At 39.9% G+C, this 26786-nt stretch overlaps 1 protein-coding gene across 1 annotated transcript; it reads left to right on the top strand.

Annotated features, from left to right (window-relative positions):
- The first annotated feature begins 7576 nt into the window (after positions 1 to 7576).
- Positions 7577 to 25953, top strand: LOC111254485 (uncharacterized). Its single transcript, XM_022815381.2, has 12 exons — positions 7577 to 7588; positions 7850 to 7929; positions 12745 to 12947; positions 14193 to 14379; positions 18120 to 18163; positions 19513 to 19596; positions 19834 to 20052; positions 20179 to 20368; positions 20479 to 20603; positions 20796 to 20862; positions 21195 to 21340; positions 21921 to 25953. Exons 3-12 carry the CDS (start codon positions 12876 to 12878, stop codon positions 22107 to 22109), a joined length of 1323 nt encoding a protein of 440 aa, XP_022671116.1. The 5' UTR covers positions 7577 to 7588; positions 7850 to 7929; positions 12745 to 12875; the 3' UTR covers positions 22110 to 25953.
- The last annotated feature ends 833 nt before the right edge of the window (positions 25954 to 26786 follow it).

Consider the following 26786-nt stretch of genomic DNA (forward strand, 5'->3'; position numbering starts at 1 on the left):
ATCACTTTATCTACAAATTTCTATAACACTAACTTATAGGTGTAAAACTTCTAAATAAATATGCCACATATCTTCCCAATAGATATATCGAGATAAAGTAGTACGAAAAAGCGAATATGATAACTGGTTTATTTACGTAACACTGGGATTCATCCCATTGTTACGTTTTTTTTTACATGAAGGTAAATATATATTTAGAGAATATTTTTTTGCCACCGGTTCAAAGTTCACGATAAGCAATACAAATAATAATGACTGGTGAAATGAGGTAATAGTATGTGGTCATTGCATCCGAATGTCTGTAAAGGTGTCAGTAAACGTTCAGTGGTATATGAAGTAAGGCTGTGGAGTCTGCGATCAAGCGCTAGTTCATGTTCAGATTTCTTCATATTAGAGCAGGCTAATGAAATAACCCTAAAATGGTAATGGATTAAATGCGCAGAAGAACGGAAGCTATAGTTTACATTAAGCTGGGTACAAATCAAATTCATTAAATCAATTCACCCGACAGGCGTGAAACAAAGCCCATGGGTCTGTTTCGATATATCTATACCGACCCGAATTGACCCCGTCGGTTCAAATTGATTTTCAAAAAAGCTTTATCTTGAGAAGGCCTCCGTTTAAAATGGAGCCAATAAGATGAATACTTTCCTTCTAGGGTAAGTTTACTCCTAGAGCATAATGTTAATCTGGGCGAAGCAATCATGTTTTGATCGACAACCGTTAAGAACTTATCCTCTAAGCGTCATAAAATGGCTAGGAAATTGGACTAAAGGGTAGTTTTGGACTCTTCATATTTGTATCATTTAACGGCAAAATAATGATCTGCACCGAAATAGTGAGATTTAAACTATCTCTATTTATATTTTCAGAGGTGCGAATACCCTGTTTCGGGGGAAGGAGAAAGAGAAAAGGCAATTGCTTTTTCCTCTGGGGGGGGGGGGGGGTAAAGCTGACGATGCAAAATGATGCGAACCATCTTAGCACATATGGTTAATCTTCTTCATTTCATCTTTTCGAGATAGAATGAAAGGATCAGCAGGATCGTAAGATTACGATAACGTTCCAATGGGACATAAGCCGTAGCTGGGTATGGGGTCTGACTTAGATAGAATCTCAGACTGTCGCCACGTGCTTGATTGAAGCCTAACTTCACGTGCACAAGAGAAGAGGAAGTTACGTAGTCTTCAAACCGACTTCAGCTGTACGTTCTTCAAAGCAACAGGATACATGCAGTGCATTAACGAATCAGTTGCAGCATAGTGGTGGGATTACCGGAACTCCTTCCAGCAAAATCAACGTCTGCCGGAACAGGCTAACAGAACATGATTCCTGGAGCTGGATAATCGCCATGAGATAACAATACCAATGCAACGTTGTCTCAGGTAAATTACAACCGGGCGCCTGCGTAATCAGGCAACATGTTTGGTTGGATGTAACATGAATCTCAGATCCATAAACTAAAAGATTCTGATAAATCAATCATACTGTGGCAGCAGTACTGTTGGAATTCTTCAATGCGAACACGGGATCAGGGAGCACGGGATAATCTCAACACGACAATAGATCTCCTGTGTAAGGGAAATAAAATTTCTGTAACGGGATAACGGAACTACCACTGTGATAAATCAGAAAAATTGTAACCCAATGCTATGATTCTGAAATCAAGCTAGATTTCAGTTCAGTCGAAATTCGCTCACATTAAAGGAGGTTGGTGAAGTAACTGCAAAATCTCAACGAGTTTGGTAGAGCAAGGTTATTGTGATGGGACAATCGTTTGTATATACTATCATTTAGTTAAACTGGTGGTCATAGCAATGACACATTAGTCAAATACATGAAAAAACAGGCACGGGGAGAAGTCCATGGGATCGTATCGTGATCCCTAAAATTAGCTTGTTCTCTCCTCTTTGGTTCGAGGCAGCCCTTGGCCTCCCTGTTAAAAATGCCCTTAGATCTGTTTCTGATATTCGTTATTAAAATGAATCTTTAGATGGAATCGATAGTCGACAATAAATGGACCGTAAATACACAAGCGAGGCTCTCCCTCGCAGAGGCAAGCCGCCGGTACTCACTATTACAGTATGAATAACATTGCTACGGCATGCCCCGTACACTGGCATTGAATGTAGTGAAGCTGATGAGAATCGTCTAACGATTAGAAAACTAGCATTGATCTTTATTATCATAAAGCACAGAGACACCCAGTTGAAGGGCGCTTTCGACCCAAGTAGGGTTAAGAAAAGAGCTTTGAATTGATAGCAATACTGGGACTATAAAGTAAAATTTAGAAGGAACAGCTATACATCAGTACACAGCTGTGGACAGACAATTTTCTCAGCTTTTCGTATATCGATTTTACAGCAACAGGGTGCACAGTACGGTTTGATCTGCCGATATCCTTCAAAGTGACTCAATCATACAGGAGTTCGGTGCACGGCCGAAGCTAAAGTGACCGAAATGACAAAATAATCAACGACTTATTGCGAAGATGAAGTTATGAATTAGTTTAAAAGGCTACTCCAGAAATCTCTAAACACTGCTGACACAAGCGCGTTACGGTCTTGCAAGCTGGAGAAGACACACAAAGTCTGCCTTTCGGCCAGCTGCGAATACGAAGCAGATCGACAAGAAAGAATTCGATTGACCGAACGGAGCAAAGACCGGTCTGCCTGAACCTACAATACGTAACGCACAGGTTTCAAGTAATAGTCGAACGGCACATTCACGTCATTGTTTGCCTGTTAAAGAAACAAATAGTGTTACCGCGTACTTTCAAATCTCTACAAATTTTGGGCTCTTGTAGTTCGATTGAAGTTAATTACAGGCAGTGAGCTATGTAGTTAATCATCTTCTGAAATTGTGCAGGATTTTTGTACATGTTTACTCCAACAATGTTTGCGAAATGTTGCGGGACGATCGTAGGGCAAGGTTAACACCCTGCGGCACTCCCGGTGAGCACGTACCGATTTTATGCGATTAGGTTCAATTCGTACCCTGAGTGGGAAAACAAATTTTCGACAAGGACACGATCCAAGGCCCAGTTTCTAATGGCTGTATCAATGACTTAATGATTGTTAGAGCTTCTCAGACAGTTCGTGTGTGATAGTTTCAATTGAATGTCAAGTTAACTATCGTGAGAACGGAACTCGTCAACTACATTTACAGAGCAAAACATCAACAAGTGGGCCCGTCCCACGTATCCCTTCGAACTTCTTATGTAATATCTAGCTAAAGGCACATCTTCATGTGATTGTCTTCAAGTGTTCTAACTATGATGCATATAGTTCTTTTGTGTTTTTCTTTTTTTTCGCGAAATTCGAGTCACTCTCGGCTTATTCGAAGCAGCTAGGTAGCAGTCAGTAAATATTTGGCAAATTTATAGATTTGACGATTCGTCTTCCGCGTGAGAAAGGTTGATACTTTCCACAAGGGTTTTGTTTATAGTCGAGCATGGCCGTCAGAGCGGCTGTGCTCGTTTCGACGAAGCCCTCGATGTTCTCGCGCGGGCAACAACGGTAAGCGATATGATAGAAAATAATACGATTCTGTGTGAAGGCAGTTACGAGGTAAAAAGTCGAATATGGCAGCATAATTCACCTCTGCATATAAAGCTCCAGAAATTAAGTATTCGTCGAGAACATTTTATTTTGAAGGTGCTTCTAGAATTCGAAAACGCGGACGAAAAGCTTATATTTCATCTCCTTCTTACGAAACCAACTGTATGAAGCAGACGACAGAGCTCTACACATTTTATAGGTCAATTAATACTGAATTTCACAAAGGACAGCATGTACAGCGCATTGGGTAAAATGTTTCATATCCTTTTAGACACCTTATCTATACATTTATTTTATCCTCTATATTTAAATGGCCTTGCTTCCTCATCCTATGAAATTTTGTGCGTTTATGGTTACGCGGTCGGTTCAAAAAGGCCAACTGTTTATCTTCATAAACGCGTTCCCAAATGGAGCGAAAGGATTAAATAAAAGGCAAATAGAAATATAAGAATAATCATTAAGTCTGATGTAAGGCAATCAGTTTAATGTGATGTTTGAGTGTACAAATAGTACGACGCCAGAAAAAGTGAGCTCATTCTTATTATGAAGCCAAAAAGGAGCACAGACTATACCGTAATGAGTGATATCTTTGAGGTTAATTACTACCCGTTTACTACGTATGAGCTCTTCTTTTAACTAGAATTATTGGTTCTTCGTCCCAAAGGTGGATACATTAAGAGGCGCAGCGTTTCACAGTCACCGATTATAATGTAAACTCATGACCTTGATTCGATTTATAGTCGTTTTTTACTTAAAACAAAAGAATCTGCTCTTGCAGCTAGACTAGTGATACATATTTTATAAAGATGCTCACACACGTATGCATGAACATTACGTGAATACAGATAAAAATCAATATTCCTCTGTACGAACGAAGCTTAACATAGAAGAAACATTTCGTCGTTACCTTCATCGAGCAGGAGTGACCCCCTTCCGAGCTCAGGCTGCTCGATGGTTAGCTAACCAGGAAGGCCGAGGCTTCGCGAAGTATTGTGGGAGGTCACATTAGGGAGAGGGAAGGAAGGGGCTGGCGTATGCGCGCGCCTTTAGGTGACACAGGGGCCACCGAAGGCGATAGTTGGACGAAAGCGCACAGGAGGGGGGATTTGAGGGAGTTGTTGTAGCAGTGCTGGCGGTGTTCGCGGGTTCTGCTACTGCGACGATGGCGATCATGTTGGCTGTTTATCTGGTTAGTAGGGTTGTCGGCGGGCAGTGACGGGAGTAGTGATGATAGCACAAGATGGTGGGTCGTACTGGAAGCAGACCAGCAGTTGATGGCAACCATCTGGATAGGAGAGGGCATGGAAGAACAAGTGTTCGCTTTCATGGAAAAAAATTGCAGTTACAAAGTCGTGATGTTCCTCCATATCAAAGGCGGGACTAGATAGCATTCAGCATCAGGAAGAACATTATTTAGCAGTTGTGTAAGCTCGTCCGACTGAGCGGAAAGAAACTGAGAGAAAGCGCTGGGTTTTCGACTGATGAATAGTGCTTGCAGATTTGTGTGCTACTGCTGCTGCGAGTTCGAACAGGAGAAACAAGAGTCTGAGTTTTCCAGCCAGTGTGGCTACGAAAGCCGCCTGGCGCAATTGATGGCGTTTAACTCGCTATCGGTAGTATTTGCGGAAATAAAGAATCGCGCTGATCGTGTCGACAATCGTAGGGTTCGGTAGCCGTTAGCTAAAATGGTGATGTTATGAACTGTTTACTGGCAGCAGGCCACTCCAATGGAGTTTTTCAAACGGCAGTGAAGCGGGCGTGAACAGGTGCCTAAAAGCTGCTTCGCGTTGTACCGTCAGGCGTGGACACGAGCACGCGCACAGGTTGTAGTGCAGAAGCGGTGGTCGCAGTACGTACTCCAGAGAACGACGCCCAGTGGAGCGCTCGAAGGCATGCTTTTTCCGAATCGGTTCCTGATCTTACCACCACCATCATTGCAGTTTATCGCCTTGCCCGATCTGGCTGTGAACCGAATCCTTCTAATACAGTTATTGCTTTCCTATGTGCTCCACAGTAAGTACAATTTTATTCCTTAACTGGCTGTATGGACATATTTTTGAGTGCTGCCGGCACAGCAAAACAGAATGCTGGTCTAATAAGTGAGACTTGAGATGAACCGTCGATAGGAGTTTAGGGGTCTAAGAGTGGCTTGGATACGAGCCAAGCACTATTCCAAACAAAGTGATGCCAGTCAGCTGGGCTGAGATAATATTAACTGTTCGTTATAACAAGGTCGTGCCCGGTCCTTTAACTTATTTCACTAACTCTACACACTTTAGCAAAAGCAATACAAATGATCTGTTGCAAGCACATTTGTTCCAAGAAGGTAAGGAACCTAGTTTCGACCCAGCTCAATACCGTGTTAACTTTCAGATGTGCTCATCTGATTACGCACTGACGACGACAATAATGTCTATCCTTTCTCTGCAAATGAGGATTCGCAATTCTGAATAGTCAAACAAAAGCTAGGTATTAGAAAGATTAATATTTCGATTACTCTAGGAGAAAAACAAATCTTTAATACTTTGGTAAAAAAAAAAAAAAAAACTTATTTAAAACTTATTTAAACTGATTTAATTACTACGATAGCCAATCCTCTTTACCGGGCCTGTTGGTAAAACTGTATGTTCAAAAATGTTTCAATTTTTGTTTCAATTTACACCTTAAACAGGTCACATTGGTTGGCATATCTATGTAGGTTTTGGCTTTCGATAATACACTGTTTTTGTTAGTCGTTACTGCCTGCGACAAGTGCTTCGGTAGTCAGGAATTGATTTTTGTAGGAGTTTTCTTTTCGCTGACAGCATTTAGTCTAAGTCATATCAGCCAAAGGGTAAGCTAGTAGCACCAATGCCTCTGTATACGCTATTTCTGGAACCCAATGGTCCTTCGCTTTTGCGGATTCTATAACAACCTATTATCAGCTAAGGCATACTCTCCGTTTCCTAATACCATATGATTTATGGTTAAACACAATTAAATGAGTTTTTTTTTGTACTCTGCGTGGAACAATCTGCACAGCTCAAAATAGCACGCGGTTTAATGGAATGTTAAGCTTTTCAAGTATAACGTTAATTGCGGAAACCAAAAGGAAAAATCTATATTTTATGTACGTAATTAAATTAAGGGACCGAAAACCTTTCCAAAACGATGAGCGACACATTATGGCGATTTGTAACTCTTTCTTCTTTTACGACGAATTATGTTGTAATATAGAAACAGTACAACGTTACGACTGTTATTAAGATTAGCCTCCGGAGGCTTTTATCAGTTCCCATTGTTCTCTGATCTTTTAATTTAAGAAGAAGGTACACTGCACATTGCAGTGGTAAAATGAGATAGTACAGTGGTCGTTTTTTGGGTTTACTACTGGATCTAAGAGGTGTAGAAAATTGACTTTGGATAAGCCTCTATTATTCAAATCCCACTTGTCCTGTTAGAAGCAATTCTCACAGGATTCAATTTATGTGTGCCTTCCTTTGCTAGTCGTTGAGACAGTTCTAGACCTCAGTTTTGAAATAATGTAGCCCAGCTCTACTTTCGGTTTTTGTCCTAGATTTTTTCGATCGCTTCAAGCTTTTTCCATTTCAGGTAGAAGAAGCATATTAGTTTATGCCAGAACAGGAAATAAGACAACAGCAGAGAAGGCTAGAGCTCGTGAATACCAAAACTAAGGTAATACAGGCCTCAAGGTACTTAACAAAAAGTTTGTCTGCAATATTGGTAGCGACGTATGAGAGAATTTGTATTCTCGTGGCAAAAAGCCTACAACTTACTATCCCAGAGCGTGGGATCTGTTCTAGCGGATAGTAGCCCGCCATGTTTTCAAAAGCTCTTTCCAGTAGCCTATTGGCAGCAGGGACACTCGACACAAACGCTTGTCGCACAGCTAGTTAGAAGAAGCTGTCCGAAGTATGATATTATACCGTGGTTTGTGATCTGGGGAGCACAGAAATGACCGTGCTTTAGTCCCTATGTCATACCCATAAAGTTGCCAGGCGTTATCATTTGTGATCCTTCACGTTAAGGTTCTTCTGCAAGAGTTAACTGCGAATATGTATTTGTTCAAAGTTCAGGCTTTTTCACGTAGTATATCTGCTGTGAATCTTGTCGTCTCCACGCGATCTTTAAAATTTGATTCGGCGGTCTTTGAGCATAACGTAATATTTGCGCATAATCAATTTCGTTTTCTACGTTTTTGTTCGTAGTTGCTGTGACAAGTCGCCCCGAAGCCGTTAAGGCTACTTTTATAATAGACAGACCTTTGTTTATTGGGTATGCTCTCGTAGCCTCTGGAAGCCTTCCGCAACATTGACACCACTTGTGGCCGCTCCATTTTTAACCCACAGAACGCGACGATCGGTCACCGGTACGTTATATTGTTGCTATTCAGCAATACGATTAAAGTCACTTACATCAATAAATAGACGAATAAGCGGTCGCATAATACAAAGCACACGTTCGAGTACTTTGAAATTTGGCCTGTAGATAGTAGGCGGGGAGCGTGTGCGGTGCCACGAGCTGTTCAAGTAAATGTTTCAGGAACTACATACCAAAAGAGCACGGCAAAAAGGCTTTTTTAAAAATAGTTTTTCAGTTTCGGACATTTTATTCAGCCCAGCATATCGTTGCTACATGGAATACACATATTACTAATTTTATATAAAAAAAAAATCTCATGTCAAAAACGATAGTCAGGTATCGATCGGTAAAGCTCTCCTAATTTTGCAGTTTTGACTATATTGGACGTAATGATTTCATTTAAATGTAAAGTTAGATATATGTTGATAGATCTTTGTTGACTTTTAAGTTTTTCTGGCTAAAATACCGATAACTGTCCTATTGAGAGGTGTGCTTCTCAGGCACGTTGTTGTTAATCAATATCCTTTCTATGTATTTCTATATTTTATATAGACATACATTCTAAGAATTTTTAAAGAATTCTGGACGATGTCATAAATGGACTAGTATGATGGACACCAGATTTATAGATTGAAAAGATGATTCTGTTGTATCATATTGTAATATCCCAGCTTAAAAATAAAGAGGCACTTGTATGTAGTTATATATGAAATGATCAAAGCTTATTTTGTGGCCTTGAAGATGTGCCTGTTGTATGCCATAAATAAAAGTTTATCACCCGCTGAGAAGGCGCCATTTTCGTCGGTTTTAGTACGAGCCTCACATTGAATTCGGTCCCATTGAATTAACCTTGAACTGAGCTTCGTTATACACCAAAGTTAAATTCAATTTTGTATAAAACGTCATTTGTATCTTCTTGAAAACGAAGGCGATTGTAGTGCACTTTGGTTCTTTCGCTGCTTTTAGACGCTTCTATTTTATCCCCGAATAAAAGCGGCTGCAGGCCATCTCTGCTCTTTAGACACTTCGGCGTATCCTCATAGACCTTGATTGATCACATAATCTCGTTTTAGAAGACATCACTACCACAGCGTGGCAGTCTTGACTTCGCGTCGTTGCCCCGTGCTCGACGCGGAATTGATCCGACTGAACAGGCGATTGTCGTAGGCAGAATCACGACCTTCCGGCAGTCGTTTGCCGACTTTCCGTACAATGGAGTCCCAGCTTAAAATAGCTAATTGGCATGTGTGAATGCTACCTCAGTCCACTAAATCGATAGTAAGCTTCGCGCTATTGCATTATAATCTAATAATTGAAAAATTTTGGGGGTTTGAAACGGGGGCGGACATTGAGACAGTGTGCATACTCTTGAAGTTTTATCCGGAGCTTGAGCTCAATCCGATGTCATCGTTTCCCAATCGATGAACCCGATTGACTAGATCTCCATTTGAAAAGCAAAAATTTATAAATTGCTCTCGGTGTGCGGTGATTTTTAGGCGTTTTATTTTGAAAACGTAAAAACAACTCGTGTCCTAAAACTATCGCTACCGATCCCTGCGTATCGCAATATTATTCAAAATTCTCCAAACGAATTATAAATCTTTATCAGCGGTTTACTTAAAGAAGTATCAAAGTACCTTATCGCTTTTCATTCGAATGCTCAATCTGAAGGTAAATATCAGATTCATTCAGAAGTAATATTGGTCTTTGTCTGACAAAAGGCACAAAATGTCACTCGATAACAGCGACAAACTAATACGTTAGAGACAGATTTGGGGGTGAAGAAAGTCAGGTACCTAAAAACTTGTCCAGTTAGCGTTTCAGAGATCATCTCTATTTGCGGTTACAAGTGGTATTTGCCAGCTGTCGAGGAAGCTCGCTTCATCTTAACCGCACGTGGGTGTACAAATGTCTCTTTAGTCAAATCGAAACTACCGGTACAAGTTAATCATTTTACTTGCTTTGACCTAAGGTTTTTCGCAGGTTGTAATTTATTTGCCGCAAAGGCTCACGAGACTGTGGACGAGGCTGCTTCTTCCATCAGCCTGGGGGTTGCTCACCCCCTGGACAACAATCCTGAAGCTTCCGTGAGCATGTTTATTGCATACCTTTGCGGTCTGAGGATCGTGGCTCTGTTGCTTGATCTAAGCGCTTTTCTTCGAGGTCCCAAGTAAAAGTGGTGAACTTTTCGGCTCTATTCCGTATGTTCTTGAACTACTGACAGCTGGTACGGGTACAACCCAAAGCGTTCGGACACTAGTGTACATATTGATTGGGTTCAGATATTCTCAGATAGACAAGGACTGTTACTTCAAGTCCCCTCAACTGCACGTAAATACTGCACTTATTTTTGTACAAATAAAGAATGAAGAAAGACTTCGAATCGCTTCATCCCACCACGCGAAACAAAGCCGGCTTCAGCCACATTTGATGCTAGGCAATTGTTTTATGGCATCCCATGGCCGTATGTCCTATGGCATCTAACATTCCAGGGATTAAGCAAGCTCTGTTTATAGAATTGACACGCAAGGATCAATTTCTAAGTCTAATTCATATGTCATATTGCTCAGTCTGCGATGCTGTTAAAATGTGTTCGTAGATGTGCTAAAATGTAGCCATTCTACAAAACTCAATTCCATCACGCACATAGCTATACACATGTCAGCGAAGGCGAAGGCGAAGGCTGTCAGTGTGCTGTTATATTTTCTTTGTCAAATCACGGGGATTCTTACTTGGATTTAAGGTTTCGGCCGTCACACCTCTGCGCACTGTCCGACACATTAGAATCATCTCGCAGGGATTTTTGTTTGTAAATTATGTGTCTGCACGCTGTAAAAATCTATTAACTTCAGCGTAAACGCACGATTATAGCAGCTAACCGTTAGTTTTGTTAAAGAGTTCTTTCATTATGCTATAGGTCTGTTTAGCAGCAAGAAAATTAGTAATTTCGTATATGAAATCTTACTTTGGTAGGAGTGAACATACAAAACACACTGTAAGGTATAATGTACAAAAAACGAATCTTTTTGTATAGTGTACCAAATGGTGCGGGTGGTATAGCTCTCGCTCATATTGAGTGAGCACGACCGAACGTGTATCACAATACCTTTGAGGGCCAATTGATTAAAACGTTAGAAAGTTGACAAGAACAGAAAGAATAGTCGTTGGTAGCAGTCGTTAAACAAACCTTAGGAATTATGCAAACATAACTTCTTGGTTTGTGGATGTGCCGCAGACTACCTACGAGAAAATTTGTATACATAAAAAATGCGTCTGCATTGGATGCATAGAGCCAGAATTTTACAAACTGCCCGTGTGCTCCGAGGATGAACTCATGCTTTCATTTTCCTGGCCGTTTTTCGCAGCCGCAATTAAACCGAATCAAACTTCTTCATATGGCGTTCCCTGTTGCCTGTGATTCTTGTTGGGTACCCGGCAGGCTAGACAGGATCTAATACAAGTTGTTAGGCGATACGATGAATGTTCCATATCGATGCAGTGGCTCGAAAAACAAAGATGGCATGTGCTACATAAAGATGCGGATAGTAACTTCATAAATGAAAGCTAAACCGGAGTAGAAGCAAAATAAGGTAGATAGTTAAATACTTAATGTGAACGTTTGAAAATAGTATTAAGTCATAATAATTAAGTTAAAGTTAATAATTAAGTCATAGGAACAAAGCTAACAATCGTGGCAATTCGTACTTCGGTTTGATAGAAGAGCACTGACTTCTCCTCGATTAAGAAATATAAAAGTGTTTCATAATTATAAGTATCTGAACTTGTAAGTAAGGACCTTGTTGGCGTTGAAAATACGCAACCTTACAATTCATTGAGTTGATAATCGTTGGAGAAATAAACGTAACTTAGATTTCGGTGGGCAGGTTTTTCGATACCTGGAAGGAAACAGCTTATGGGGCGTAAATAGTAGGTGACGGCTAAGGAAAAACCACCTGTTCTACTGGCGTGCAAAACGGAAATTAGATAGATATGACACAGCTCCTTTTGATGGACGCTAATCAAATCCTCTAGATAACAGAATTATGATCAGTAATCTAGGTTACGATGAAAACAAGCTGAAACTGTTTCCATTCCGCTTTCAATGCGGGGTTCACTTAGGCGAGTCAGTGAAATGAGCATCTCCCCTGCACTGCTAATACTTATGCGCCCCCCTGAGGAGCCCCCTTTATGATTAACGATTTAAAGTTTGTTCACTCGAGGTCGACAGTGATGCAATCGTGGCTCTAATTCAATCCGCTTCTCAGCCCGTCGAACTTCTGAAGAGACCCTTTGGCCATACACCTGGTAGCTCGTACGAATGGAATAATGTGCAGATCTGTATTGACCAAAGATGCAGCATTTTTTTCATGGGTACGCTTACCACTTAGCAAGGAATGACATTTTATATCAGGCCTAAATGCGGTGCAAAACCTAACTAACCGAATAAACTATCTATTGTTTAGCTCGAACTTATTTTCCATCACTGTTACAGTAAAAGATCGTATTTGCATGTATGCCACTGTCTAATACGAACGTTATTGCCGCATAAATATTGTTCAACATGATCAAAACTAGCCTAAAAATGTTGAGGTTTTTTTTTTTCTATATTTATATGTCTTTTGTTGTTTATAATTGATCTGTTATTAAATTCAGGCTCGAGCCGTAGTTAATGGACGAAGGAATCTCAGGACTATTCTTTGCCGAAAGTGGTGCTGGAAATAACTGATAGAATAGCGTTTAGCTATCCCTATCGAGAGCTCTTCTTATACTGAGCTTTGTGAATCTAAATTGTACGAGATGCGTTTTCTCTGGCTATTTACAGGGGCAGATTGTAGCAAGGTGCATCTGCTGGCCGCGTGCCCACAATCCCCATTGTTCGGAGCCGACCTCGGTTCGCGGTTCACGTTTCACTGCGACCTTTCTTTGCCAACGAAGACGTTCGGCGAGACGACAATGACAGGAGGCTCCCATTCACTACAGAGCGTCAGATCAGCGCATAGCCCTCAGGGAATTCTCTGGAAAAAGGTGTTTCGTCATATAAAAAATCACTAAAAATGTTTATGTTGCCTATGCTAAAAGAGTTAGCCATGGAATCGTCAAGCTGTTACTTGCTTCGTTCATATTAGAACTATAGACACCCCGTTCGTGTTAAGTAGAAGAAAATACGTAAGAGAAAACGACAGCATCTTAAAAATCATTAGACACGTACTTTAGATATTAATTTTTATAGATATATAGCTAGCTGACTCCTTGATGGAGACATCGCCTACTGCTATTTGTTTGACTAGGATCAGATATGGAAACTCTAGCTTCACATGCTCTAAAATAATTGGCCCACAATCCACAAAATCAATATTCTTCTATTTTCCAAATTGTAATTGACACGTGTCTTCATCTAGATCTTCGTGTCGTCATGGGTTTTTCAGCAAACGTTGGGTGTACTTAAAACGTACGCCCTCCGATTTATTTATAGTCCTATTTTTCACCTTGGCAAGGTAATATACGTTTTTATTAACTTCGTTATATGTTTCTGTTAGCTATCATTCTTAGCTATCATTCTCTCAGCTTAAATTCTTATAGTCGTCGCATATACACGAATAGCATTCGGATGAAACCGTTAATTTTCACGGGGCTTATTCGTTTTATCATAGTTTCAAACTATGCAGACTATTCGATCCTGATCTGGGGAACCTGAGTCCGTCTTTAATTTCAAACCTAATAACTTTTATGCCTACGTCATGTAAATTCAAAATGAAGTTGAAGCCCTCATATACATAAATATGAATGATAAAATTCGACCAACAATTTAGTTACATTGTAGAAACGACCTGGTCGTCCCACAGAGAAACATAACAAACGCCAGGTGCATATAGACCAATCAAAGGACGATGAATATTTTGTTAACTACATTGTAATGGTTGTAGCGGACATTCGAAAAGGAAGATACCCCAGCCCAAATAACATTACGAAAGTCCGCTACTCGACCTTTAATGATCAACAGACGAATCCAGTTTTCTACCGGCCAGAAATGTAAAACAAAGTTGAAAGCTGAGATAAGCCATTCTACATCTAGTGGGTACGCGCTGAGGTCAGAAAATCGTAGGCGTAGCGTTTGGCTACGGTCCATCGGCACCGTGTGAAGATACGCTCAGGTGTAGGCATTTTATTGGGATGGAAATAGATCAGGAAGCGCACCTAATAATCCGCAAAAAAGGAACGTTACATATTTTTTGAGTAAAATCCCGTTAATATTTTCTTTTCGTTTTGCAGGACAATCAGGTGATTTCCCAGTCGGAGACGAGCTGGCACTTTTACAGAAGACAAATGACATTATTAAATCTAGCATTAAAGCGAGAAGATGCAGGAAATTACACGTGCCAGCCGTTCATCGTCGATGCCGACAACGAACACAGCGCGCTACCAAAGTCCATCATGTGTGCTCGACTTGAGATACAGAGTACGTAGCAACGGAAATTTTCTAGCTTAGCTGATAGGAGGTAACGTTGCTACGCGTCGTCTCGAGTGTGTTTCTATGGCAACCATGAGCATGCTGTCATCGCCAGTTTAGGTTTTTTTAGCGTTAGCTAATGGTTACCACAACATATTGATGCCATGCCGTTCCGTAGGTTTGTTGGATAAAACCTATTTGAATCTAGCAAGATCCGTCTGGAAATGTTTAGCGGTTTAAACGCCGCACGTGGAAAAAAATGATATCTGATATATTTGTTTCTATTACTAGCCAAGATACGCACTCGAGGGTTCCACTTATTCACCTCAGCGAATGGAAACTCTAGAACCATCGTCGTGCATATTACCAATGTATCGTATCTAACAGATGCTTAGTAACTGCAATGTTCTTAAGAGTTTAGTATTTGGTTGTATGGAATGATTTTTTCAAATGTTATCCGAAAAGTCAAAACGCTTTGGTAGTATTTTGTGGAACTGATTTTAAAGTGTTTAGGCCAAGTTTCGTAGTTGTTTGAACAACTTCACTGTGGTTGGCGGCCATCATACATGTATGGCTGTGTTCCCTATTTTCAACCAAATTATACTAAGGAATAAGCGCTGTCCAGTTGTATCTACGCTAACCATTCGCATATATTGGTATGTATAATGCTTAAGATATTCCTCATTTTGATTCTGTTCCATATCGTATAAAATGTATGCTACCAATAATTGGATTAAGAATTCCTTGAGTAAGTAAGTTCTGGTAAGTTCTTAAACGTCACACCAGTAAGGGACCCAAGATCTTAATTTGAACACGAAGGGATCAATTGGTTACCTTCTCCTCCTCCTCCTCCTCCTCCTGATCCGTAACATGCGCATGCATACATACAATTCAGCCGCACTTTTAATTCAATTTACAGAAAGAAAAAAACTAATTCCATTCGTATCGCATTGGTTAATCCAAGAAAAAGATCTTCTGTAAAATTAAAAAGTCCAGCTTCGTCGATGTCAAGAGTAAACGCGGCTGAGTTATTTGCGACTCCAATACCTATTTTATCTGTATTTGTAGCCAGTTTACTTGAAGAAGTTAAACAATTGGCCTTTTATGCGGATGGTAGCCTCGGTTATCTTTAAACAGTGAAATATCCGCTTATCTCGCGGATGGGCAAGGGGGGGGGGCATACAAATTTGCCTACCGCTAATAATAATACGGCTATCTAATCCTCCATTGCGTACAAAGGTTGTAGATGTAAGAGAAATCTAATGACAAATGAAGACGTGCACAAAGGATAGCAAAATTTTTTTTACGGAAAACTCGACCAGTATCGAGATTTAAAAAATTTTTTAAAAATATCTACATTCTGTGCCACAAATAAAAAACTTGAAGACTTAAAATACATATCTGTAATATATCTGCGCACACTTAACAGTTTGCAAGTCTACGGGTATCTCAAGAAATACACCGAATTGCTACGAATCATCCACGGGCGCCCTGAAGATAATGTAGACTCTTTGCGTGCAAATTCTATAGACTTATATGCTTTCCAGGTGGAAGTCTGTGTTATTAGATCATCACGCAAAGAAGCGTTCCGAAGAAAGACTCTCTAACTATTACTTAACATATAGGTGAAACACATAGGGCATTTACTTGTTGAACCCTAAAGGCAAATGCTGAAAGCTGTGTACTCTCGAAAGTAGATTTAATTTAGCCTATAATCAGGCTAGGTATGAACACAGTAACTAGATTCCCTCAAAGCCAACACTATAGAATAGAATCAGCTTCGCTATAATTTTCTTGAAAAATCAGGGATGATTTTATAAACATATTGGAAGTATAGGATAATATTCGAAGAGAATAATCCGAAAACACGTTATGGAATTTCTTGCCATACAACGGAAATATTCTGGATGGTCTTAAATTTGATGCCCCACCATAATTCTACTACCAAGCTATAACTATACCTTCAATATTCTATCGTGTTAGCTTAACTATTTTACTGTACCCGTCTCAAACACATCATTGAAGTTCTTATTTTTTTTAGAACCTCTCACAGGGGATAAGCCTTGTTTCGTATATTCGATCCATCATTGTATACTCGATACATGTCACAGTGGGTGTAGTAATTGTGTTCGGTAAGCACCGTTGCCTTCTGTAACTTTGATACAACATATAATTGTTGGTGAATGAGGTGTGACAGACACAAGTTCTACCCCACTGAATCGGTGCGCAATAACATGGTTATTTCATTTTTAACTTTGCTATTTTCGCTATGGCGTGTGAAGCAGCGCTTTGTTGCGACTTGGGCATTTCTTAGTTCTCCATACTGAAATACACCAATTAGGCCAAAACGGGCCTGATGATGTACTGGGCCTCCGATTTGTATGCCAGTCACAACATAAGTACGGAAGACCAGTTCAGGAACACGGCTCGAGAAACCAGTGCTCTCGCTCGACTCACTCGTGGATTAGGTACCTAGCTAGGCCTGCATAACCATTCAGATTCGAACGTCCAGGAACCTGAGACAGTTGATCGTGGGCTACGCATGAGGACGAACAGGAAAAGAACAAGCGTACGAGTATTATTCGTAGTTGCAAGATCTGTAAAGGGGGCATTCTTAAGGATCTGGGTTCAAGCGGAAACAGCCTTTGAAAACAGGAAAAGCGAAAATACGCTGAAGCAACTTAATGGATAAACAATTTTGCAGAGGTTACAATACTAACAAGAGTCCTTGCCTTTCTTTATAACACGCTTGAGTAAAGCACACGTTTGATACTAAAATACCGCAATACGTGAAGGCAACATGATTCATTACCGCAAAACAATAGCATGGTTTCTTTCTAGAAATAACTGACACCCGATACGATTTACTTTGGTAATGTGGACCAAGACAATATTTAGCCCCATCTGGTTTACAACTGTTCATGGAGGGCCACTGACCACTTAAGGCGCAAGTTGTCCATAAATGATATCGGTAAGGTATTGGTTGGTTCGTGACCTATTGCCAGTACTGATAATTTTCCAACGTTTTCTCTTTAAAGTTAGCATGTAGGTGTAAGCCTGCACGACAAACGACTACTCGAAAAACAAAGCAGACATTGGCAGACTATTATTAGCTGGCGAACAACCTATCTGCTGTTCAAGTGTCTTACGATGCTACTCAAATAGTTATACAAAATACTTAACTAAACATCCTCCTGGTAGGCGAATAGGTAAAGTGCTGGTCCTAAGGACATCTAAAATGGCCCAGGTTCGCATTCAGACGTAGACACATCTCGGTTCGTGATAAGGACGGCTAGTCGTATGACTAGCGGCTTACGTGCAGCACGTAAAGTACGAAATCTGTTACCAAATCTGTTATATATACAGATAACATGTAACATACACAATGGACGAACTCCGTGCTTGATGCATCTTGAACCCATCAAACGTAATGGAGAGGTTCTTCATCAAATATATAGTTAGAAAATATGTGTCGATATTAAGCCTTTAATTCGAACATGACATCTACTGGCGTATGACAAATCAATTACTCGCGCAGCCTATCGCAAACACTTATAGAATTTTTTTTTTCGTTATAATTCGACCTTCAACTAAGCTTTCCTGACATATGTGTGTGTGTGTGTGTGTGTGTATCTGTCTATATGTCTTTACTATAACGATTTTCGATTTACTATAGCAGTTGGTCAAAGCCTGATTTCGCTTTCGCTCACCGTTTGATCTTTTTTTTTCTTATTTTCTCTTCGATTTAGCTCCTCCAGGTCGTTTGGTTAATGTATCAGTGCGACCTTCGCAGGTAAGCCCACTTCACTAGACGTAAAGAAATTAACTCTGCGTGTGATGCCATGTAACCCCAGAATAAGTGGCTTTAGCCCAAGTTTATGAAAAATGTAGGTAACAACATAAAGTAAAACAATGATCTTTTGATGCACGCGCAATGAAGTCTCATTAATATCTGTATATTTTAGCGCTCTAACAGCGTTTCTTAATAGCTGCGTTTTTGTAGCTTACATTACCGACGTCTTGTTTGAGAGGAGCAACGGTACGACATGCCGCTTTGCCTATCGCCCTTCTGTCTTAACAAAGAGTGTAAGGAACAACGCCATTCATTGCTGGACCCTTTTCTCCTCCACCCGCACCGTGATACGCTGTCAATTGTCGCGTCATGCATTAATCGTAAATTAAAAACACCCGGTGGTACTGACCGTCCTTTCCAAGCACTATCTCATGATACCAACGAGTTCAGAAAGTTGCTCATTACTCGCAATGCCTGCAGCATCGTCTGTAGAATATCTATTTTGGCCCGAAGCGACATGGGGCTGTCTCTTACTCTATCGATCAGCGCCATTCTCTAGCTGGGCTCAGCCAGTGAAAAAGTCTTTTTTTTTCCACGTCATTTTTTTATCTTCAGTGTTATAAATGTATGTTGCGCGATTCAAGCTTGTGTAGAGCCTATTTTTCTGAGAAGATCTCTGTAATTAGGGCAATTTTATTCTTCCGCCTAGAGCCCTAAAGTGTTGTCATTTCTTTTATGCTCTTTAGCTTCCGAGGCGTAAACCGTTGTTTCGTTAAACTTACAACTACAGATTACCAAAGATCTGACGCACATATATAGCAAATTTTATCCGCGAAGTGTGCGCACTATAAAAAGTGCTATTAAGTCTCCTCGATACTTGAAAAGCTAATGTGTATGTATTGGCTCAGACGTCATTCCCATATAAATAACGTTACTCTTTTTTATTTTCCAACGGGAGCTTGTGGTAGAAAATAGAAACGCTTGCCACATCCGGTCAGACGCCGCAAATTATTCGCTCTCTTTCAAAGGGCAAAATGCATACATTAAAATTCAGTTGTATAATACTGAAATATTCATGCGGCTTGTATCAAATTTTGACAACATTCCAATAAGAAAATTGTTTGGATCTCAACTTTATGCTGAAATTATTCTTCGAGATTTTGACTCCCCTACTCCGGAGTTCCTTGGAAACGGAACAAATATGTTATTATCGAAATGATACAAAGTCAGATAGTAATGGGTCACACTTCGATTCAACGTGAAAGAGCTATACTTGCAACAATAGGAAATTAGGGTTTACCTCTCTCTTTTTTCTTTGAAGTCAAACTTTCTAAATTTCTTCGTTATAGGTGTTTGCATCAGTTCGGTGGGCCGTAGCTGATGGAGGTGATGGCGGTGCTCCGATTACTCATTTTACTCTTGTTTATCAACAGGTATTCGACAAATGCCTCGAAAGGATATGACATAATGATATTTCGTCTTTCTTTTTATACTATATCTATGCAGGTGTATATTGTTGGTCTAGTAAGATTTTATACGCATGCGCGTTGTAGGATCTTCGGCGCCATTAGTGATCTTATCACCTTGACGGGTACCAGATGTGATTATGTGCACCCACTCATTATTGTGCTCATAGATTGATTTTATTTACATTGATACTTTTGCTGTAGGTATTGCAGGCACATTTTGGCAAACTCGATGCCGATCCGGACCCTCGCAACGCCAAAAGAAACGATCCGCCAACTGAAAACACGATAATATCAAAGTCTTTCGAAAGATTAAAGGACGCTCACGGAAAACAATATCCATCGGAACTTCAGAATGACACCTTGCACGACGATCAGCACCAACGGTCAACGCATCTACCCTTACATATTAGCCCTACAGCAGTGCGTATTAGTGTTGCTAAATGGAATCGAATTTTCTCATAAACTCTATTACCACTTGTCGCTAACACGTTCGTTGGATGGATATAGGTCTTTCATATATTCTACATGCTCAATAACATATTTCAGAGGCAGTATTTTGTGTATCACCTCCGTCCGAATGCGCTATACCAGTTCAAAATGTGGGCTACGAATCGACTGGGGTCGGGCGAGCACAGTCTCTTGTATATATCTACAAACACTGTGCAAAAGAAGTCCCATAATCGGCCCAACAGCAACGCTACCAGTAATCAGGCACAGAACGAAGACGCCAAGGCAGGTAGGATAATCTCTCAGATTCTACATAAAAACTCGAACTTAAACCTGGAAAAAAAACGAGCCAGCTCTCGCACGAAATCGAATTTATGCTATCGATCTTCATTTCTGCAGGCGAGCATCTGCTGCAGACAGGAGCTCCAACAAATGACAGAACCCATAGTGGCCCTGCCATAACTGTAGTCGGCTTTGCGGATGATGACCTCAGTGCAACGGCGTGGATAACTGCAGTTACAATGGTTAGCTTCGATAATTTCGAATAGTAGGTGTTTTCCTGTTCCGTAAAGTACGAGCTACGAGGTATTCTTGTGGCAAACGCTTTTGAGAAAACTTTGTTTTTTTGAAAAAAAAACACCTTTTACCAAATAAGCTCATGCCATTTATATTGCAGATGTGTGTTATCTAATAGTATGTTCTGTTTTTACCCTTAGGTATTTACAACAGTAGTCATCCTGGCACTGTTGAGTTGTGTCTTAATCTATAAGGAAGCTTCCAATGGTAAGCGGATAATGAAACTAATGAATGTACCGAGTAGCGGAGAGGTCATCTTGACATTTGGGACGGTGCGCCGAGCGACGCACTTGAATAAGTAGATGAGAAAAGATCATTTATGTTATTTAAAAGACTTGCATAGTTGCATGATTGGGCGTGCTGATAAGATATTTTTGTTTTTATCGGTAGGGTACAATGAGCTTTCGTCGACTAAGTTTATATGCGTACAAGTGTATCCGTATATAAGATTTGAACAAAATTGCCTACGTATGGTACCTTATAACCTTTATAAGGAAAAGGGTTAACGTGCGATAGTTATTATGTTAACTCTCTCACAGACGACACAGCATATATACCAATGTACCAAAGCGACCCGGAGCCTGCGAACGGCAGGCAGGTTCCAGTAAGCTTCTATTCTTCCGCGGCCGCAATGCAGATACTTTTAGACCCAGCTAGATCATTTAGGAGATTCTACCGGCTTCAGGTAATATGGGCATGTGTTATGGCATTTTTCAACATCTTAATATGAAGATGCTAGAACTCTTGTTGATCCCGCAACGCCACTGTTATTCATACGTGCCATTGAGGGGGACTATAAATGTACAGAAAAGACCATTGCAATCGTCGCGGCTTGTATTAGGGTTCGTAGCCAAAGCTGTGTACAAACGGCAACGTATATATGGATAACGTCGTAGCGCCGATCCAATATGGTCCTTTTCCACCTAATTCCCCCCCCCCCCCCGCCCAAACCTAACTGCATCGTTGATAAGCCGTTTATTTTAAATTTTAGCGTACTTTTAAAGCATTAGCAAGTCTCCTATGCATATTTATAGTGTTATCATAATTATTGTTGTCCCCGACGAAAGTGACAACGCTGTTGACAACCTTCTCGTTGTCCACTTGGATTCTAAGTACCAGGCTAAATTGCAAATTTATTTTTATACCAATCCTGCTAGCAATGGAAAGAGCCGCGGAGATGAAAGGACTTGTTCGGATATTGGTTCCATTGACTTGCTGAGGCAAAATAAGACACGCACTGGGTGATTTTGTGTTTGCCATTCCAGAGAACTGAAGTTTTGGAGGAAAGGACAGTTCTTTTGGCTGAAGTGAATACCGGCAATTGCAATGATAACCTACAGCTGCCCCCAACAAGACTTAACAATAACTCGGTCCTACGCCCCTTGTGTGAACAAGATAAAGAACAACTGGCGGATGACGAAAATCGGCAACGACGACAACCACAACAACATTAAAAAGTATATAAAATAATATGAGAAGTGGTAGTTATATCAGCCACAGGTATTATAGTGAAGCAAGACTAAAACATGGTATCAAATGTGAATAAGATTTTCTCCCTACATACGGAATATGGGGCTTATTAGTGGGCTTATAGCGAGCATATTTAATACGAAAGAAGGAAACCCAGAAATACCCAAACTCACGCCGAAGCACGCCTATCAACAACTATTTACGATACACACACTCACGAAGTCGCCGATGCACTTGTGGGATCCACATTTAATGAAACCAATCTGTGTGGTAGAATTCGCTCCTTGATTTTGAAGGGCCACAACTTCGTGTGTGACGTGTCTTTGGATGTACGCTTGCAATACTTCTATGGACCCCAGTGAAGGGATTAGGACAAAACTAGATAGAAAAATCTATCGACGAAGCTATTGCAGCGGGAAGGGTAAAGGGACAGACCGTAACAGGGTCTATTCAAGCATATCTTACCTGTCATTTGTCGTACCATGGGAATAAGTTCTTAAAAGAGACATTACTAAACTGCTGTATCTTACTACAGCGTAGATCATTAACTAAAAACACAGATGTTATTTAAAAACTGCACTATTGTGTTGTTATCCCGGTCGAAATCAAGTGAGTACTATGTTATTATTACATTTTTTGGCAATTATCAGTTTTTAGCGTTCAGAATTACCGCAGTCACTTTGTGTTTCGTGTTGAGCAGTCTCTCGTAGCTCGTAGTAAACGAATGATTTTCATTTGCTCACACGCATTTACCAAAAAGCTAACATACAGCTGTAATAATAAAATACACACGACTACGAGGCAATGTTGTTAACGAAAAGCCACATTCAACTTTCTGTACATTTCGAATTTTACGTCCGGCATTGCCCTTAGGCGTTCTATCAAACGGCTGGCTCCCAGCACGAAACGAAGTACATCGATGCCCCGAGCGGGTTTGAGCCTAGATTATAACCTACTCTAAGATTAGCAGGCAAATATATCGTCCGCTAAGCTATCTCTGGAAGTCAACATTACACTTATGATTCACTACCACCACCCAGCGCTATCAATTTGTTCACTATTTTATATTTACTTCTTTCTGTTATAATACTTTAGTATGAAATCATGTTACAGAGTAAGCAATTGTTGAAAAATAAAACCCTCAAACCATAGAAACCCAAGTACCTTTCGCTCGTTCCAGCGACGGTAATGATAATCCTCTGTAAATTTGGTCAACGAAACTGGCGGTATTAACGGTATTACATTTCTCACCTCTGATACTTTAGTAAATGTCTAATTATCTCCTATCTGAGTTATTTGGACGTCCTATTTTGTTCCAGTCCTAATAGGTGAAGATTTGCTACATTTTCCATTACTCTTTTTTATTTTTACTTTTTATCCGATGGTTGATTAAGCAAATAGGCCACTTGCCTTTAGATAGAGCAGAAACAACAAGATGTCAACATAGCCTCTTTGATTTTATATACATATATATATATATTGTGTGCTTATTATTGCTACCGACGTAAATACCATTAGTATGATTTTTATAGTATCATTGTTGTACAACATACGTAGTGATGTACATGGATTCTGTACGCCGTTAAAAAGATCTGGTATTAAAAAGGTCTATTTATATTACGTACTATTGGTACATGATTCGATCATAACGGCTAGCGAATAACGGGGCCTTCAAGGATGCAGTTACGTGTCCTGCTGTCTTTTTGTAGGCTGGTGGATATGATGGCGGTACTGTTAGATAAATTGATAATTGACAATCAACGAACCTCTGAAAGGAAGAAGGCATGACAGAAAAAAACGATTAGTAAATGATGCTGAACTTGCAATACGCGGCTCTTCGTGGCTAAGCGAAACGGCGTGTAGCTTAGCCCCCAATGAGCTCACAATCATGGGTTCACAGTGTTAATATTCAGTAACTAGAACAAAAGGAACGATACACAGTGTTACTGTCCTGCAATTACAAGTTTCTGCTGTTTTGATTAAATAAACATACTTAGTTTCTTTCGATCCCTATGAAACAATATTCAAGTGTTGGTCATTCCAGCTGAAGTGATCTAACCGCGAAATTTTTCAAACGGATTGTCGATCAAACGACATCTCTACGACCGAGTTACCAGAGACCTCTTCAATATACGTAAACACCACACTAACTAGTCGGAACAACGATCGACCTATTGTATTTACACATAGCCCTTATGCTTATGTACGCGCTGAGAGATACAATATTTTTATTTTAGGCAGCTTAACTTCCATATATACATATATATGTATATCTTACTTAACACAGATGCATAACATCAGCTCATTTTAGGATGATTGATGATGTTAATAGTTCGTTTTCAGCGTGAACCCGATGGCGTTCTACCGGTGCTTCGGTGATTTTCATAGCGCCGCGTTAATAGGCTATAGGCCTGGGAAAACAGCAAAACAGTGTTCAATTGTATGCAGAGACAAATATGCTCAGTTCGACCGATGACAAAAATAAGGGCTCTACGTCTCAAAAGAGAAAATTGTCATTACCACCCGCTCAGTTTTTGCTCAACCAGAGCTAAACAAATGATTCACGAGCTCTTCTCTAATTTTCTCAGGTAACGTAAATCAGCGTAATTTGGTTCAGTTGCTAAGACAGACCGGTCAACTTCTTTTTGGACAAATCGCTATGTATACCAATCAATGTCATTGCGTCAAGCAAGAATAGATGACGATCCATCTTTTCGTTTCATATTCGACTAGATTTGTATCCATCAAAAGTGAGTGATTAGAGTTAGTATCAGAAGTCACTATTTGTTTGACCAACCAGACCTGTAGTCGTATCGAAGGGCCAATGTTTATGGTTCGTAAAAGCCTGTACCAGTAGTAAAACTTTGTGAATAAATCTTTTTTTGCCCTATCAAGGGGCAGATTGTGTTTGCATCTAAAGGGACAGAAGTGGCAACATTTTGGATCTATGTCAAGTTGTTCAGCCGTCATCTTAACTTAACTTCATTTCAGCTAAAAAATCACAGGTTGCGCTTAGGACTGAATTTAGCTAATGTGTGTTCTATAAACACGAATGTGAATTAAAGTCCAATTAAAAATGATATAAGTCGTCTATAGAAAGCAACGCAATGAACCGACTATCAAACTAACAAGGTAAACTCGTGCATCCGGCAGAACCGATAATTGTGACACTGACTGAGGCCATGTCTGCCTGGTATTAAACCACCTGTATTAAAATTAGCATAGGTGAATGAACTTCTTAAAAATGCTAAAAAGAAAGTCGATATTTTTATGCTTATTTAATGATATCAGCCTTGACCGCTGGGATGTACCTCCAAGACAAATTCCGGACTTTTCGCGAGCCCAACGAGAAAACTGGGCTTTTCAGTTCGGTCAAACAGTCGACAGGCGTAGAGAATTCGGATGTTGGAGAATACTAAACAAATTGTGTCAAAGATGCGATAGCCACAACTATCGTCTGATAATGAAGAACACCTATCTTTTAAGGACGCTTTTAATAATAATAATTGTCAAGCTTTTTGGACGACACAGTCGATTGGATATATCTAAATAAGGCTTTTTTTTTTTTACTTAAACTTACATTTAACATAAAAACGAATCGACCTGAATGTAATGACTTTTTGCTACGAAGACCTATCTAAGATAAACCAGAAAAAGTTTAAGTTCGTTTTGAGAAGCCAAATATTCTTAGGAATTAGTTGAAGGAATACCTGGACACTTTTGTGATGTATAATACGTCCTGTGGCCCTGGGTGATGTATTTTAGACGATCACCTGATGACCTGTCGCGCAATACATCAGTCCCAAATAAAAATCATTGACAAATTAATAGCGCATTATTCTTTGTTTGCATAATACTGTTATCACATATGACAAATAATATCAGTAGTTTACAAAAAATAATTATATTCATGCATACGTCAATTGGGTGAGTCTCATTAAATTTCATTATAGACGAAGAAACAGAACTAATGGTTTTTATCGCACAGAAACAAATGGCCACGAAAACGTTCGTAGGAAAGAATCCATGAAACTTCAATAGAATGCGTACTTAATAGTTGCAAAAATGGTGTTACCAACAGTAAGACGTTGTAAGTTCATTCACTCGCCGACAATTTTTTTTTGAATAAGGAGACTATTTCAAGTTTTGATTCTAAGCGGCTGGCTAACCAGCCCTGTCTCGTCTTTTGAGCCATGATGTTTGCGATCTTAGGCTCTCAGTTAAAAGTGAACCGGTAGCTTGTATGGAGTAATAAATCGGTTGATGTGATTTACTAATATGTTTGTATCTTACAGGCTAAATATTTACATCATAGTTCTAAATGTTGTTATCGATGTACACCTTTAACTTCTATTACATTTCATTTTTTTGCACAACCTTGCCTAGATCTTGAATTCCACTCGACCCGTTATTATATAAATTTTACTGTTCGTTCAGGCAGCTGCAAAACGTCGAAACGGGAAATCGACGATAAAATCGAAAAAAGACGGTCTTATTTATGTTGATAAATGGGAAAACACCCATAATCCTCGCCTAGGAATCGGTTACCACTGTCGAGGCAGTTTCTGAGATAAGCGATATGTATGTAGATGTTCATAAGTTGAAACTGCCATTTTCAAATCAATCTACTTAACAGCTTTGCCATATGCATCGTAAGGTCA

This window comes from Varroa destructor, unplaced genomic scaffold (genome assembly GCF_002443255.2).
Source record: "Varroa destructor unplaced genomic scaffold, Vdes_3.0 BEIS01000007.1, whole genome shotgun sequence".
Classification (NCBI taxonomy): Eukaryota; Metazoa; Arthropoda; class Arachnida; order Mesostigmata; family Varroidae; genus Varroa; species Varroa destructor.

Excerpts from the sequence above, each read along its gene's own strand:
- LOC111254485 (XM_022815381.2), top strand. The coding sequence starts at position 12,876 with ATGACAGGAGGCTCCCATTCACTACAGAGCGTCAGATCAGCGCATAGC. Across the intron at positions 14,380-18,119 it reads TGCTCGACTTGAGATACAGA|CTCCTCCAGGTCGTTTGGTT; the intron begins GTACGTAGCAAC and ends TCTTCGATTTAG. Across the intron at positions 18,164-19,512 it reads TATCAGTGCGACCTTCGCAG|GTGTTTGCATCAGTTCGGTG; the intron begins GTAAGCCCACTT and ends TCTTCGTTATAG.